Source organism: Nestor notabilis, unplaced genomic scaffold (assembly GCF_000696875.1).
Source record: "Nestor notabilis isolate BGI_N333 unplaced genomic scaffold, ASM69687v1 scaffold20583, whole genome shotgun sequence".
Classification (NCBI taxonomy): domain Eukaryota; kingdom Metazoa; phylum Chordata; class Aves; order Psittaciformes; family Psittacidae; genus Nestor; species Nestor notabilis.
Window position 1 is genome coordinate 62,041 of NW_009921718.1, and position 17,062 is coordinate 79,102.

The 17,062-nt window shown below is 40.6% G+C and overlaps 1 protein-coding gene across 1 annotated transcript; it reads right to left on the reverse strand.

Annotated features, from left to right (window-relative positions):
- Positions 1 to 727: 727 nt before the first annotated feature.
- On the reverse strand, positions 728 to 12,534 carry LOC104403214 (cytoplasmic protein NCK2; the record flags this gene model as incomplete). The annotated part of the gene is made up of 2 exons (XM_010011277.1): positions 728 to 2,104; positions 11,813 to 12,534. Coding segments are annotated over 2 exons (917 nt in total), but the record flags the coding sequence as incomplete, so codon positions are not given.
- Positions 12,535 to 17,062: the final 4,528 nt, after the last annotated feature.

Below are 17,062 nucleotides of genomic sequence, written 5' to 3' on the forward strand. Positions count from 1 at the left end.
AACAGTTGGTACTTCACCCCAACTTCCTACGGAAAGCTTCTATATTCTTAGAAGACAGTCATGGGTAGGTGCTCTTCAGACTAATGCATGACCATCCTGGATTGCTCTGTATCACTGCTTTTCTTCATTAAGCTGGACTGAGCAGAAGTGCCATTGCCCAATTTGTAGTTAATGCAAATACAGTTCTTAACTGAAATACAGCTGTCAATTCAGATAACCTTACAGAAATAAGATTTTGAGAGTGGTGAGAAAATAGTATGTGTGTGGAACTTCAAAAATCGTACTTGCATCTCAGGTCTGAGCAAGACTGCAATTCATTCGCAGACGTAACAATGCAGTCTTCTGGCAGTGGTATGATTACACCAGAGCAAGTCAGACAGCACTGGTGTCTGCTCAACCCATACTGGAATTATGCACAGAGGTAGTTGTACTACCACTGGCTGACATACAGAACAGGTAAGGAACATGTTTTAATAGCAAAAAGGTACCAGGAAACAGCTCCATCTTGCAGTTTTCATTAAAGCTATGAACGGACTTACTTATCACAGAAACAAGAAACACGGAGCTCATTAGACACTGCCTCATATCAAACTGTCCTCTGCAGTCACGGAAGTTTTCTTTTTAGGCAACACAAATTCCAAGACAAACAAATTCATTATTTACTCTATTTTACCTTGCTACAGCAACACCAGGACCACAACCCAAGGATAAATCCAGTACTCCATCATGACATAATACCTTTTTTATTACAATATCCAAAAAACTGAGTATGCAAGATTTTGAGATCTCATGATCCTTTCTTCAATCTCAGGAATGTGCCATCTAAAGACTGTATATTTAAACCATAAAGGAGTTTAAATGTAAAGAAAAGAGAAAAATGCATTTTCTTCATAAACATTCTGTGTGTCTCTTCCTACCAACCACACCATCCTCTGTAAAACCCGAAGATTTCTTTCTGTAAAGCAAATATATATATAGTGTTGGTAGCCCGCCCCGCCCCAAGATCAGTTTTTATTAATCTTCTGTATTAGTGTCAACAATCAGCTACAGATACATATTACTTTGAGAATTAAATACATAATCGTTTAATTCAAACAAGCAGAAGGGCAAGAGGAAAAAGCATTATGTGGATGGCACATTTGGTTGTAGATTACCAAAACATTCAGCCTTTACAATTCAATGATTCTTTCTCTAGTAATCAACTTTCAAATAAAATTTCTCTTTGTTGCAATTACAGACCAAAATACACTAGATAGTTTTCTTTTACTACAATCTTACCATAGTAGTTTAAGAAGTACTATTACAAAATGCTTTTAATTAGTGTACTCTTTACAAAGAGTCAGAGAGGCAATGTAATAGCAGAGTACAGTGTAAAGAGTGCTTCTAGGAACTAGGAGGTTTTGTAATATACTACTCGGTAAGCGATATAGCTACAGAACTCACAGCCACAACTGTTAGGTCTACTCTCTCTCACTTAAGTAGCTGCAGCTTCAGTGCATTCAGACTGTGCCCGATGTCTCTGATCGGAGAGTTCTGCCTGTGTGAGCAATCTGAACAGATTAACACTGGTTTGAATTGAAAACACCCCTCCGTGATCTGAGCTAACTATGTAAACGTACACAGGAGAGGGGAGTTTTGAACTCAGCTGGGAAGGTGAGTGCTCGCCACGGCCACCCAAGGGAAACTCTCAACCTGAAGAGAGGTGGTCGGAGATTAACAGAACTGGAACACAAAAAAAGAGGCAAACAAAAAAAAAAAAAAAGACAAACAGCAACCGACAGAGCAAACACTTTAGAAAGAGCCTATTCCTTAAGCCTGCTTCAGATATTGCTCTGCTCTATAAAAGTGAATTTAGGACCTAAGGCTTGTAAGTTATAAGAGGCCCAGGTGGCCAAGTCCATCTTCAACGTCACTGAAGTGCTTTCACAAGATATAGCTTTTCCCCGTGTTCACTGGTGAAGATGGGAGCCTTTTTGTAGTGTTCCACCAACTCATCCATAGTATTAAAGCGACGCTGCCCAATACAATAGACATTGTCCACGAGCTGCACCTTGAAATGTTTGTTCTTCCCCGATGCCTTTAGAGATACTGAGAAGTCACTGGGCTGTTGAGAAGAATTCAAAAAGAAAGAAAAAAAAAAAAAAAGAGAATTACACAAAAGTGAACAAAATGAAGGCGTAATTTTGTGGTTTCAGGAACAAACTGTGTCATACAGCTTATGGTAATTTATGCTAGGCTTTGTTCCACAGCTTGGTGCTTTAGCTACTTAAGAAACCCAATAGTCTATTATTCAATAAATAATTGCCACCATTATTAACGTGCACAGTTAAGTCAGTTAAGTGAAAGCTCCCCAGATGCACAGTCTGAAGCCGCCAATTACATGACTAAATTGCAAATATTATCTTAGCTACTCAATCTAGAAGCAGGAGAATATCAAGGAGAAGGGAAAAACTTCCATCATGTATGATTTCCTTGCTAGAAAGTCCTGGAGAAAGCAATTATTGCAATATTGTTAGGGTGAGATGAAGAAAATTCCACATACTGCTTGTTTCAGAGCCGTGACCACTAGAGGGCCGTTCTTGCTTTGCATTGCAAAAGACAAAACCACATTCACCTTCTATCTTCATTACCACATGTATGGGGAATAATTTCTCCTATTGAGCACACCTTTTTTGTAAAAAAAAGGATAAAGCTGTAGAATAAAAACACAGTATGAATCTCACCATCAAACCACCACCCACAAAGGACAAAACGTAAGCACTAATTAAGTTATTCAGGACGGAACAATTTCGCATGATAAATCCCTTCATCTTGGCAATCAGTTGCTTTAACGAAGACAGAGCTGTCATCCCAACAGCTGGGATGAGGCCATTCTGCTTTCTGCACCACATGCTGCCAGGGGAGGGTAGAAAGGACACACCATCCCGTGCTTTCAGCTGAACTCCTCTAGCCATCGACGGCTGCTGGCTGGCCCCGGAGATAGGAGCACCGGCTCTACCCTGCGAGAGGTGGCTGGAGCAGGTGTCGCCAGCCAGGGGAAGAAATGGAATAATGAAAAATAAGAAGCACACACCAGGTTGCAGCAAGCACTTAATGGAGGTAAGTAATGCCAGATGTGACTCTGGAGGTACTGCCGCAGGGTCTCTGCCCACTGAAGGCACAGCTTCAGGCAGAAACTGTTGAATGCACGAGCCAGACTTCAGATGCAGCCTTCCTGCAGTCCCTGGTCAGGCAAGCGCCGTGAACCTGAACTTGCCCAGGCTAAAAAAAACCCACAGAGGGCTATCTGGTTCACAGCATCACCTTACAAACCACCCCAATGCAGCTGCGGCACAGCAGAGGACCAAGCAGGGGGAAGCAGGAGCCCTTGGACAATACTGCTGTCACCAGACTCCAGTTCATGTAACCACAGCCTCTGGGGTCCTCTATACTGTGTTTGCACAGTCTGATACGACACTGAGTATGTACCCAAGTAAGCTGAAAGACAGCATTTTCTCAGGAGCACTTTTTTCCCCGCAATGATGCTGGTATCTGCCCCACATACCCACACATTCTGCCTATCCCAAAATCTTGTCCCTTTCATGTCCCTGTCACCTGTTTTTTTAGTACCAGTTCCTTTCTCTGCTTCACTACCAACTCCATTTGCCTTGCCTATAGCAAACAAAGCTCCTGCCATGCCTGTTGATCTGGCTCTGGCCCAACTCCCCAGGCTCACACCTCGGCTTTGGGCAGCACGTTCTTCCCTCTTGCACTGCTCAAACCAGCAGCTGCCCACACCTCTGGACTAACCCACTTCTACCTCAAGCCACTACATTCCAGATCTACAAGCATAATTTCTTTAAAAAATATTTTACGTAACAGTCATAGGAGAATTACTTCTTCCACCTATGGTCCAGTGTCACTGGACCTTGGCCAGGTCAGTGCAGGCTCCATCAGTAAGGCTGCCTCAGGCATTGAGCAGCTCCAAAGACACATACACATAACACCCCCTGTGACTGCCAAGACAAAAGAACTGGGGAGGGTGGGGGAACAGGATGGGAAGAAATGTGCATAAAAGCGCATGTCTGGGGTTCCCAATGCCCCACCCCTAACTCCCAAGTTTGAAAACTGCTATTTTAAGCCAGCTAGCTCTGATATTAAACCCCTGCCCCCAGAGCATCATAAACAAGGCTGCACAGAGCCCACACCAAGCCTGACTTACTTTCAACACTTACGCTACTGGGTTAAAGCTAACCCGGTTGGCACCAACACTGTGCTGTAGTTAATACCCCAAGCGCAGTGTGGACAACCCCCCAGCAGCAATAACCACGCAGGCCTAGGACCTGTTTCAATGCACACCTCCATAGCCATAAGCAGCAGCCATTTAAATAGCAAGAAAGCACAGTCCTGCACAAACAAAACTCTGGGACCATGGGCTCATGGACGAGAAATTTAGGGCACAGGATCCGGGCAGTGTGCTGATGGCTGTGTTTGAAACACAGTACAAGGCAGGTTCATAGGGTCTCTTCAAGAACAGAGCTCAGGGGAGCGCATACCTGCTTATGATTCAAAAAAACAAGATCAAGCCTTGCTGACTTCAGTTGTGCTGCTTCCATGGGTGACGCCTACGTCAAACAAAAAACAGTAACCCAAAGGCCCTCATTTACAATAGAAGAACTTACAAGTGGGAAGTTCATAATCTGAACCAAACACATGTTTTTGTTTTGGGAACAGGAAAAGTTGTTATGACAAAGGTTTAAAAATAAGTGAAATAATCACTTCACACTCAGCAAAGTTTTAATGTCTTCTGACAAAGCACAGTTGTCTTCAGCATGTCAAAATGATGCGTTTTTAAAACTCTATCTGCTAAGAAACATTGTCTCGAGAACTGAAAGGGTGTGCTAACGACACACAAACTGGTGCTGGAATAGGTCTTAGACCTCAGATCTACTGACCTATGTCCCAGGCACTGGCCAGACTTAGATCTTTGTGAGATGGTCTACACAATACATTACATACTCTTCCTGCCATTTTAATTATAATGTTAATGAATGAACATTCTCCTGAACTATCGTCTATTCTTCCCAGCCTCAGAACTGCTAATTGGATTGATGCATAGATAGAAGACATTATTATTCCTTATTTTCTCCAGAATTTGTTACAAAGTTTATTCTTTTCGTGATCTGATTTAATTAAGTACAAAAAAATAGCGGAAAGGCTGATCTAACTCTTTTGAGAGCCATCATCCGGTGCAAAGAGATGGAAGAGCTCAAACAGCTGTTGCAAAAACCCTGAAACCCTTTATTGGCCTCAGAGTAGTAACTTCTACAGGATTCAAGACCAAACAGCAAAAGCAACTGGACTTGCATTTGGCTTTATTTTGGTTCCTTCCCACTTTAACAAACATGAAAAATGGTTAAAAATACTTACTAAAAAAAAAATAAAAAAATCAAACAAACAAAACAAACCTCTAGATAAACTACTGCTTTTAATATCACCATTTCAAAGTATGCTGGTTCGATGCAGCTTGAATTGGTTCCCTGCTGTCTTCCTTGGATTTGCTCCAAGTCTGTTTATTTTATTTACTGTTAAAGCTATTTTGTTTCAACTGCTGGCCAATTTTTCTCCCTTCTCCCTCTTAAATTAATTGCTACTTTTGGATGTTTGCACACTAACTCTTCCAGGATTAAAAGCCTCACATACACTAAATAAAGGCACATCAGAAGTAAGCTTTAATCCCTGAAATCTATAGAAGAGTTGTTGATTCTGCAACAGAATTCCAGAGCATAGCTTCATGGCAGGGAGCCTGTGAATATTTCTGTACCGTCATAATTGGGAAGACCTAAGCCTGAAGTTAAATCAATTCCTAAAACAGAAAATTGAATATTAGCTGTCATGCATCTGCAGCTCTTCAGTCCAGGTGTAGCAGCACTTTGATCGTTTCAGATTCCTTTATTTTAACTCCTGCTTATGACTAAGATGATCAAAGGTTAACTGGTGCCTGCAACACGTGGAAGACAACAGGTAGGAAGATCTTTCTTTAATTTTACTCCTTTGGTCAGAAACTTCACTGTCTTTTCAAAAAAATATGGAAAACTTTATCATGAAGATAAGTTATAAAGTGATATAATGGAAAACAAGTGAACTCAGGGAAGTTGTTTCCCTCTTTACAATCTCCTTTTGAGAATGAAACAAGGCAATTTTACCATAAATGGCAATGTTGAGGAAAATATCTTCCTCTCGAAAGCCTTTTACTGATCCTGTAACTTAATTTTTTCCTCTTAATCCAGTTCCACTTGGCAATGTCCTTCCTCCATCACAGATATTCTCATGCACTCACTCTTCAGACTCTTCTAGACCATATCACTTGGAGTTCCCCAACTCCTTTTACTTTCATACCCAGGTTTTCCTTCACCCCTTCTCCTCCTCAGTCACCAAGCCAAAAAAACAAGTCACAGCTCAAAAACCTAAGGTCAGGCTGAAAAGAACCATCTGGGAGTGTTAATTCTGTTTTCTACCCCTTCTACCTTATTTAGATATAAACAAATACCCTTCTTCTCTATGTAATGTTCACAATGTTCCAAAATCAATGTTTCATAGGTCAGAAACATGTATTGGCTGCATCGGTCTTCAAATGCAGCTCTAATGAAGTTTCTATTTTTCCATTTAAAACAAGCCACTGGGCTATTTCCTTAGCTTATTTTTAAAGATAAACTTTCTTCTCCTCTCTGCCATACTCATCAATCATAGCATGTCACAAAACATGACAAATGCTTCAGTTTTTGAACAGTTGCCACGTTTCATTGCTTCTATCCAACACTTGCAGGATTAAAAATATGGGACACCCTGAAAGCTACAGAATTAGCACCTCAAAAAGCATATGAACTCTCAACCTGTGCCTCCTCCCTCTGCTGTTGCTATTGCTGGACAAAGAGCACAGAAGCCAAATGCTATCTCAAAGGACTGACACAAATCCAGTCATACCTACAGCCCTCAGTATCATCTTACTACATCTACAATAGTCAGAATCACCTTAATACTATGCTCTAAAACCCCATTTAGGGCTGGTTACTATAACTTCATAACTGTGACACTATTGGCAGCCATTACTTTCTAATGAATAACTGCTTCTGAAATTGTCAAAAAAAAACTTGTAGCTCATTCATGCTAATGAATAGACCTGGTCTGAGAGAAATAACATCACCTCTGCTTCATTGGAAGACATCACAGGGCTATGAAGCAGTGGTGTTTGTGTCATCACCAGTTTTGTACCCACTCACAGCAGAATGTAAGGGGCCTGCAAGTCCCAATAGAAACTCCCTTTGAAGTTTACGGGTGTCTGCAACAGACAATCTGCTTAGAAGCTAGAAATATTGTGTGGTTGCCCTCCCACATCACCAGCCACAACCTGTTACTGCTTCCTGTTAACTACAGCATTCACAAGCACACTTGTTTCCCAGGGTGAACCTGAACAAAAAACTCTCTTCCTTCTGAATTTGCTTCTCTCCCTGGTGGAATCTTAGATCTTCAAAGCATGATGATCACCTAACCAACCCAGGCCAAGTGTCAGCCAAGACTTGTTTGTCTTGTGTTAGGTATTACACTCAGAGAACAAAAATCTGACCACTAAAGAGCCTGCAACTCAAAAAGGGTAAAAAGTGGCTGTACAGAGACTGCACAGATTAAATCTGCATTATTTATTCAGGAGTGCTGCTTAAATGAGACAACCAACTTCAGTTTTTAACCAACCGAGCAGCCTGCAACAGAAAGAACAAGTCAAGCATTACTTCTCACTAGGTATGTTCCACTTCTGTTTCCTCCTTTACATCTCCAAAGCTAAGGTGGCATGACCTAGGTATAACAGAGCTGGAAAAAATGTTATCAGTAGGGAACTGTGGCTGTTACATAAACTATGGGCCTAAACGGTTCTAACAAGTTTATGGTTCTAATAATAGTATTTCGTAATTAATGAAGATAATCAGGCTCCTAGCTACCTGACAGTGTTTGTCTCAGGATACTTTCCACTATGGCAGCATGTCTTAGATCTAAGTGCAACTGAGGAGAGTATTTCTGGCTAAGGAATCTAGCTGTGAGACAAACATCTGGTGAGTTTAAAATCTAGAGAAACATTGTAAAATCTTGCAGCTACTAGAATCTGAAATGGAAAAACATGACAGTCACATCAAATGAATATAGAATAATACAAACCTTCATCTATCCAAGGAGAGCTTTTCAGCTCAGTAACAAGAGCAAAACTCAAATCTAAGAAAAACTTTTATACAGACAACCTTTTGTAACTATGGCAATGGAAGGCTATAGAAAGCCCTAAAATAGGTCAAAAATCAGGAATGGGATTAGCAGGATGACTCGCAGTTTTATTGATGGGCCTTTTTAGAAAGGAGTAATGCCTGCATCCACAGCTTTAATAGGTGGATTCATAACACAATAGAATAGGAAGTGATGGTCTTGTGGAAAGATGAGCAAACTTTGGTCTGTTCTTTCTAGTCAAGATCTTTTGCTCTGATCGTGCAGACACTCCTGGCGACTCTTAGCCACAGCATAAACAGCCTCCCTAGTCACACATTTGAAGTATGGCAACTGTCAAAAATTTAACAGTTATTAATTTTTATTTGTTCCATACATAATGAGCTTGAAATAGATCTTTTATGATCTTTTTCTTAAGTATGCCCATTCGCTTATTATGTCACTCTTGGCACTTCAGGAGAAACACCCCTCTCCCCCCCCAACCCACAAAGTAGCTATCCCCAATGCTTTTATAATTCACATACATAAACAAATTATATGATGGTATGATATATAAAGATTAGGGCAGACAAGTTTGAGATGTAAAGCATTTCTTTTAACATAATAAAACCTAGAATTCTCTAGCAGTACTAAAACAAAGGAGGTCTTTACATGCGTAACTACAGTTTTCCTCATTACTCAAAAAAACCCCTAAATATAAGATCTGTAAGACCAGATCAAGATTAGGAAAAGGTGGGGCGAAGTCAGATAAGTTCCTCAATTCAGCAATTTTTTTAATTGCATGTGTGCAAGAAACTTGCTGTAATAAGAATTGAGCAAATTTTCTGGGATTCCAGTAACAGATGCTGGAAACAACTTGAAGACCACATTCTGCATTAATCTTTGCGTGCTCCACGAGCAACAATTTCCCCAGCAACAACGCAAGTAGCAAATTTGAAACTGCTTTGAATACAAGTGTGTTTAATGCTACGATGTCATATTAAGTTGAAAGGTTACTGTGTCCTTTCAAGGAAATTCATTTGCTCCAGAGGCATACTCTTAAGAGCTAAGAAACAAGCCATAGCACGGTGGTCACTGTGACATGGCATCTGCTGAGAAATGGCTGTGCATTTTTGTATTTTAAGTAATGTATTAACTTTCAAACTTCAAAGTCCTAGCACTTTCTAAAAAGGCAGAAGGAAATTGATAGCTACTGCCTCAGGATAACCCCACATGCAGCATCCAGATTTGATAGTGAGCTTCTGTCTGATGGACAGACACACCAAGGGTACACTGCATCCAGTATATCCGCCTGCCCCTGCCAGACAGGATGCTACTTTGAAGAGACAGCTGAACTACTGTAATTTAATGATTACCATAATCCTGTAGTAGCTTTCTACATTTTAGAAGACTCTATGCCCCACTTCAGTCTCTTCTTCTGTTGACTAAACAAACTTGATTCCTCTCAGGCTCTGTCAGTCATGTTTTCTAAATTTCTGATTTTCTTCCTATTCTCCTTTGGTTCATTTGCATCTGGCTTCACTAAGTTAGTAATTACAGTTAACTAAGAGCAGAAATAGGAACTCGATGACACAGAGCTTCAAACAAAGGGGAGTTTGACAGCTATCATGTCTTCTTCAGAGCAAATTCATCAAGGAAAGATGCCTGAGATTTAATCAGACAACAACACTACTGGATGCAGATCAAGAAAAAGAAAAAATATTTGGGACTGTTACAGAATTATGTTTTGTCAATAACGTTCTATATGATGTAAAAATTTCAGTATAGCAAGAGTCCTAACTTCAGTAATAATAACAATAAACTACTACTGTTTTCCAATAATTAGAATGCAAAGTTGTATTTGGATACAGAAAACCCTGCAAAATTAACAATTTCCTTGTCTTTCAGCTGTTGCTCTGCTGTCACTCTAAGCCTCTATTCATGTCCCTTGCCAAGAGCCAACATGCCAGCCAACCCCAAGTTTTAGTACTGCATATAAGAAACACATGAAAAGTCAAATTGAAGCCCAAAATACTTAGTTGTTTGTCCACTAAAGAGTATCCTTTAGTTTGCACTACCTAATGAATCTTCCTTAATACCACCTCAGATTTTTACTTCATTTTGGGACCTCTTCTGAGTACCTGAAATTGTAACTTAGGAAGAACAGAATCAGCAAATGATTCTGTTCCAAAATACTTCCAAAAAAGTATCAGGAGCTAAAAGGATCTTTACTCCCGGATTTGAACTCAAGCTTAATTCTCCCCTTTACTTAAAGCAAGCTCTTTGTTTTCTTCCAGCATGCAGTCATGCCAACACCCACTACTGACTAGTTACTGAAACAATTTACATGAGGAATAACATATGAGAATAGTTTTTCCCTGATTTATAGACAATTATGATAAAGAATACCTCAAGTTCTAACCAGAAGTGATAAAGGCAATCAATACAGCCTTTTGAAGACATGAGAGTCAAGAAATCTTTCTAAAAACATATTATGGCTCAAGCTCTATGCAGTTGACCCTGCTTTAGTTTTTATTTGCAATCTACATTGTAAACCAGGATAGCCCACAATACAGGCACAGTGAAACCTGACACAAAGATGATAGATGTCTGTAGCTGCGTATGCTATACTGATTTTAGCAGTATCATATGCTCAATTTAGAAGACTGTGCTAATATAACTATTAATTTTGAACTTCTATATGTGAAGCAGCAAAATATGGAGACATCTATGAAACAGCAATTTGTCTTCAGGGAATGGTCCTACAACTGAGACAATAAATGTAGAAAAGCCCTAATTGCAAATTCATATTTGATTCAAATTTTTTTCATAGCTTTTGAAAAACCTATTAGGGAATTATTAAAATCTGTCACCTTTTCCAAACCACAGTTAAGGGATAATAAAATTTTGAGCACTTTAACTATGAGTTCTCTGGCCTCAGCATGCACGAAAGGCCTTTCAGTGTAATTTTAAATCTGAACTTTCAGGATTACAAGGATCCCTACTCAGTATTACTTATATCCCTCTGATGTCATCAAGGCTCAATTTACAAAGCATGTGAGCTGCCGACTTGACCCTCACTGTTGTGTTTCGTAATCTTAACTATTAGATACAATACTTTAGATTGTTTAGGTTGTAATAAGGTAAGTAGAGCAGAAATACATTATAATGGAAATTTAACCAATAAAGAACCTATATTACTGTTCAATTAAAAGCAGAAAACTGACCAATGCGAAGACCCCATTTGAAATTACCTTTAAAATCAAATGACTAAATTTGCAATTCACAAGAACTATTTTATCTTGTAGTGCTGTAAATTTGAGGAAGATTGCACATAAGGAACAGGTAAAAAGTCAGACTGAAGCCTGAAATATTTACTTGCTTGTTCATTAATTAACCCCTCCTGGATAACACAGACCCAGCCATTAAATTTCAGCGTAAATGTCACTGCATTTCAGTAACAGACTGACTCTTAGAAGCAGCAAGTGTATCGGTTGGTAATGCCTACATATAGGGAAGCTGTTAGTGGTCATGCTTGCTAACCCAAGCATGGGGTATTACAAAGCCTGCTGGGCTGAGTACCACTTACCGAAGATTCACTATCTCTAACAAGGAAGTCTCCTTCCACTCCCCTTTCATTCAGGGCACATTCTGCTTGGTGCCGGGTAACATTCCCGTAATACCACTCTCTTCCAGCAAACCGTCCAGTAGAAGATGGTCCCGTGTAGCTTATCTGAGGTGGATGGGAAGTGTTAATGGTAGGACCATCACTAATGATTACTACATAGTTTTTAGGAACAAGACCAATTTGCCCTCTGGAATTTTTACATTTCCACCATTCTGGGTCATTTTCTGGCTTTTCAATGACTTCCATTGTTTCCCCTTTTTCAAAGTTGAGCTCTTCTTCTGTGACGGAGCTGAATGGATACAGTGTCTGAACAACATGGAGTACTTTGGTGCCCTGGCCGTTACTCATGGAAGCGCCTTTCCTTAAGTTGAGAAAGCTGGGTGAATCTGCAGTTGCCTCCTCAACCTCCTCTACCACATAGTTCGAAGGAAACCAGCCAATCTGTCCATTGTAGCTACCTCTCCACCAGCCGTCGCTGCATTTCTCCATGACAATCACTCGGGATCCTTTAACGAGGGACAGTTCATCCTCCCTCTCTGCAACATAGGCGAATTTCACATAGGCTGGAATGTTGAGATCATAAATCCGGTCGGCACTGCTGCCGTTGGACGGGTATTCTGCGTCTGTACTAGGGGTAGGTGAGGCGTCTCTCGCGCTCGTCTTTCTCTTGGTTTTTCCCAAACCTGTTGAAGAGAGAAATGTAAAGTGGTCACTTGGAATGCTCGGCCCCAGATTGCAAACACTGGATTTGGTTATGTGCTCCTCCGTCACAACACTGCTAAATGGAGATCTCTTTTGTACCATTACACAGAAACAGTAACACCTTTAAGAGATTAACATCCAGCTGATACACCATTAGCTAAGGAGCAATTTGTGTTATAACTGCTCTGTTTCCCTCCCAGAAGTACCAGAGTTTGAACATGCCTAAACCCAATGGTTTCTTCACACTACAAGAACAGCTAATCACTGGAACGTTGCACAGCTTGCTGTTATGCCTCTTAAACATCCAGCCAAAAGATCATGCCTTTTAATTTTAGTGATGACTTAAATTTGGCTTAAGCAAAACTTGAAAGAAAATCTACAAAAATAAACTAGCACAGCAATAAAAGGTTAAGTTTCTCTGCAGATTACATTTTGTTCTCTTCATCCTTCAGTCGGTCCCCAGGCAGCTACAGCTGCAACTCCTCCCTTTTGAAATGCACACCTCTTTTATCCACAGTTCATCATGTACTATAAAAGCATAAACCTGACTGTCAGGAAGACCATTTGCATCCATTCCCCTAAAATCTGTAAATTCTGACATACTGTCGTGGCTATAATTATAGTGTGAAATACAATGCACAGAAGAAACAGCAATAACATTAAATACGTAACTTTTTTTTTTCCTTAGAGGAATTGTTTAAATATGGAAGAAAAACTGCACAACACACTTTGTGTACTTTTCAAACTTCTGCAGCAAAGACTGCTTAAGCATATATAAACCCCAGAAAGATAAAGCGAACAAGTAGTCCTTTCTGGTGAAATCCACTTCAAAAAGTTCTGAGGAGAAAAACGATGAAGTCTCAGGATAGCACAAACCAAGCAACACACAGTATGTAAGCGACAGAAAGCAGAAACCAACATAGAAGTAGGAGCTTTTGTACTTTTCTCCACGCTCCTAGAAGCCTTGCTGGCAGCTGAGAGATTCACTTAAGACACAATGAGTACATGCTGATCATGGCAGATTGAATGAGAACAAATAAACAAATAAATAGGACTTTGCTTGTCTTGCTTTGAACAATTTGATAGAAGGAGATGCATGCTATTTCATTTTTAACAGTTCAGGACTATTTAATCTGGCTACTCCACTGCTGAAAAGTGCATCTGCTTTTTGAATATATATACCTACATATGTACATGCATATACAATGGATAACTTCATCAAAGCTGCTTATTCAGTGCAAAACTACCTGGTTTATTTCACAGGGCTAGCTGTACAGCACAAACAGCACACACAGGATCACACAGGGACTGCTAACGAGAAGGGTTAAATACATTAATTAATACATTCTGAAGGTCTCTGAAGACAGCAGAAAATTCCAATGATCCTAAAGTGTTTCCTGACCTTCCCCAGCAGCTCCTTGCTTCCTGCAGGAGCCTGCTTACATCCTAATGTCATTCTAACTACACCGGTGGCTGCACTTTCACGCAAAATGAGAGAGAGCAGCTTATTGTACTAGGGGAGACAATCACAGGAAAAGCATGTCCAAGCAAGCACTAATCGGAAGCTGGCCAAGCTCCCATCTCTGCCAAGACTGGAAATTTTCATCAGTTTAGAGATCATTTTCAACAAAAAGACAAGGATGTATCAGAGCTAAGGAGCATTAAATTAGGATGATATAAACAAACACAACTTCTTGGTTGTTCTGTTAGGAAAGAGGGGAAATTACTTGTTTTAATTTCATGGAAAACAAGGAACTGTTATTTCAATAGATTCACCCTACATAAAGCCCTACACTGAGATTGAACTTTCCAGATTAAAAGCTTAGGTACTGATTTGCTTTGTGATGCAGATATGCAGCACCACTTCCTGGAATTACAGCAGGAAAACTAATAAAATAAAAGAAAAACTCAAGCAAATGATGAAGTAGCTGGCCAGGAGAAAGCAAGCTGACAACCAGAGCAGAGAGAGAACTGTCAGATATGGGGTTGCAGGTGTGATAAAAGAACACCATAAACTGAAGTATCTAGAGAAAAAAATGTTGACAAATAGGTGAAAACATTCTCAAAAGAAAATCTGAGGTCTGACAAAGTTATTTGAACATTTAGCAAAAGGTTATCATCCACCCTCACTTTCTTAAATTGCATCTTTTCCCACAAACCTTCCAGTGCTGCATCTGGTGTTTCAAATGTTCCTTTCTGTCCTCCCAAGTCAGCAAACACGGTGGGGGAAGGAGGGGGATAATCAGAAACTTTGCTTTTTTTCTTTGTCAATAAAGACAGCCGGAGCTCTTCAGTTTAAGCTTAACTTTCAATCTAACCAAACTTTTAAAGGCTGATAGCATGATTAGCCTTTTGTAACAGCAGCGATGTACACCAAATACTGTGTTTCCAGCTGGTTTGACCAAGGTAACTAAGTATGCAGAGACCCATCTGCAGCCAAGCACAGCAAAGGGCGTGCACAACATTATCTAGCACTCATTTTTTTCTGTGAGGTTACAGCATTCATAGCTGCGTCTATGACAGAAGAGGAAACAAGTTGTTCCATGAGCAAAATAAAGGAAATCTGTTCCTGTTTTATTCCTTACACCTCCTGCCACACTACTCCTCCTTTGCTCCCTCATCTCCTGCAGGATTCACAGTAAGTCCCTTTACCCTGTGACTGCCTTCATATACCCAAGTCCTCATACCTCCGGTTCCCCACTGCCATCTCCAAACTGCCTTCAAAGCACACTCCATCTCCCCTGGTGCTGCCCTCCCTTCCTTCATTGGGCTGGCCAGCCAAGCTCGTCACCCAGCGCCCCGCTGCCTTTCGGCGCTGCCTGGACTAAGCAAAGCTGGGGGTGCTCTGGCCTCTACTCCAGTGAGGGACACCAGCAATAACCCTCCCAGGCACAGAGTTGGAGAAACCTAGTTAGTTTATCTCTGCCAGTCTGTCAAGTTTGCTTAAAATTGGCTGAGTTATCAAGGGTGGACAGATGGATGGACGATGACAGCTGACTGTAACAGCATGACTGGTGTAAGCTTCATTTCCTTAGGAAACAAGTCTAAAAATACAATTTAGTAGGATGGCTGGTCATAGCTAAGCACGAATAAAGTTAGGACAATTATAAACTTCGTATGCGTCTATGACAAAAATCACAACTCCGTTAAAAGAAAAGAAAGTACAATCTACATGAGTCATCTTTGGAAAAGTAAACACTGCCATTACTTGTTACTAACAGAAACGTTCACTTACTACTGTTTGTAAGGGTAACCCTATTATGTCTGAATGGAATGAAACCTACATAAGGCATTTCATGGAAACCAAAACATTCAAGCACTTCAGGAGTCATATCCGGAAGAGTCAAATATACTTGTGATTGCAGTCATAATTTTGTCATTTTTGTTGTCTCTGTTTTAATGAAAACTTACCTACTAGTGAACTGCAACTGTATTTTCCCCATTCTGACTCATTGGTTACAATTCACCTGAAAACATAATCCTTTGTAATACAACTAGTTGTTAAGGAAAAACCTAAAGCAACGGATTAGCTTTCAAGCGAGGGCAAAAGAATGGGTGCAAAAGCTTTGCAGAGCAGCAGAAAGATTGTTTTACGCTATGGCATTTCATAGGAAATAATGCTGTTCACAGTCTACAGCTGACCCACACAAAACTGGTTCATTTCTGTTCTTACAAACAAGTTGCCAAGTGATGCGAGAAGGTTTAATTTTTAGGTGGATATATTGCTGAGATAAAACGCATAAAATGGCTAGCACCATTTCCAGAGAAGGGATCCATGACAAATCCTTTTTCTTTCTGCAGCAAAAGAAATCCTCTGGCCCCGAGGTCATTCCTAGGGAGACTCAAGAAACATGCCTCCCACATTACTTCATGCCCTCTTCCTTTCCTCGCTCAGTTGCAGCTCTGAAGAATAGCCTGTTTTGCGAGCAGCAGGCCGAAGGAAGACCAGTTTCCTATGAATTTGCTTCCTGTCTAAGTCCCCATTGTGCAAACCCCAGCTTTGCACCCTTTCATTACCAGTGGTGAAGGCTCCGTGATGGCCTTCCCACTGTAATTCTAGGTCCTCCAGCTCACACCTACAGTGTCGGTTCTCTGCAGCACGTCCAGCCTTCCCATTTCATGGAGAGCTCCTTAAGCTCCCTCAGGAAATGCCGTGAGCCCTGCTCCCAACCTGAAACCTCAAAGTGGTGAAATTTGCTCCTGGTCACTCCCCTTTGGCCTGACACTGTGATAGTGCCAGTTCCCCTACCCCTGCTTGTGTCTTCTCCCATGCTCCTGGCCCAAAGCTTGGCCACCTATCAGACAGCACAGATGCCCCAACTGCCCAGCCTTCTCCTATTAAAACCAAAAGGATTTCTCTATCCTCCTTCTGCCTTCACTTAAGGTGCTGAAACAAGGATGCACAGCTACCACCTTTGTGAAAATTGGTGCTTAGGGTAAAGAAGTTTAAGTGTGTTTAAAACTTTATCCTAATACATACTTCATCAAATACGCATAAAACATTTGTAT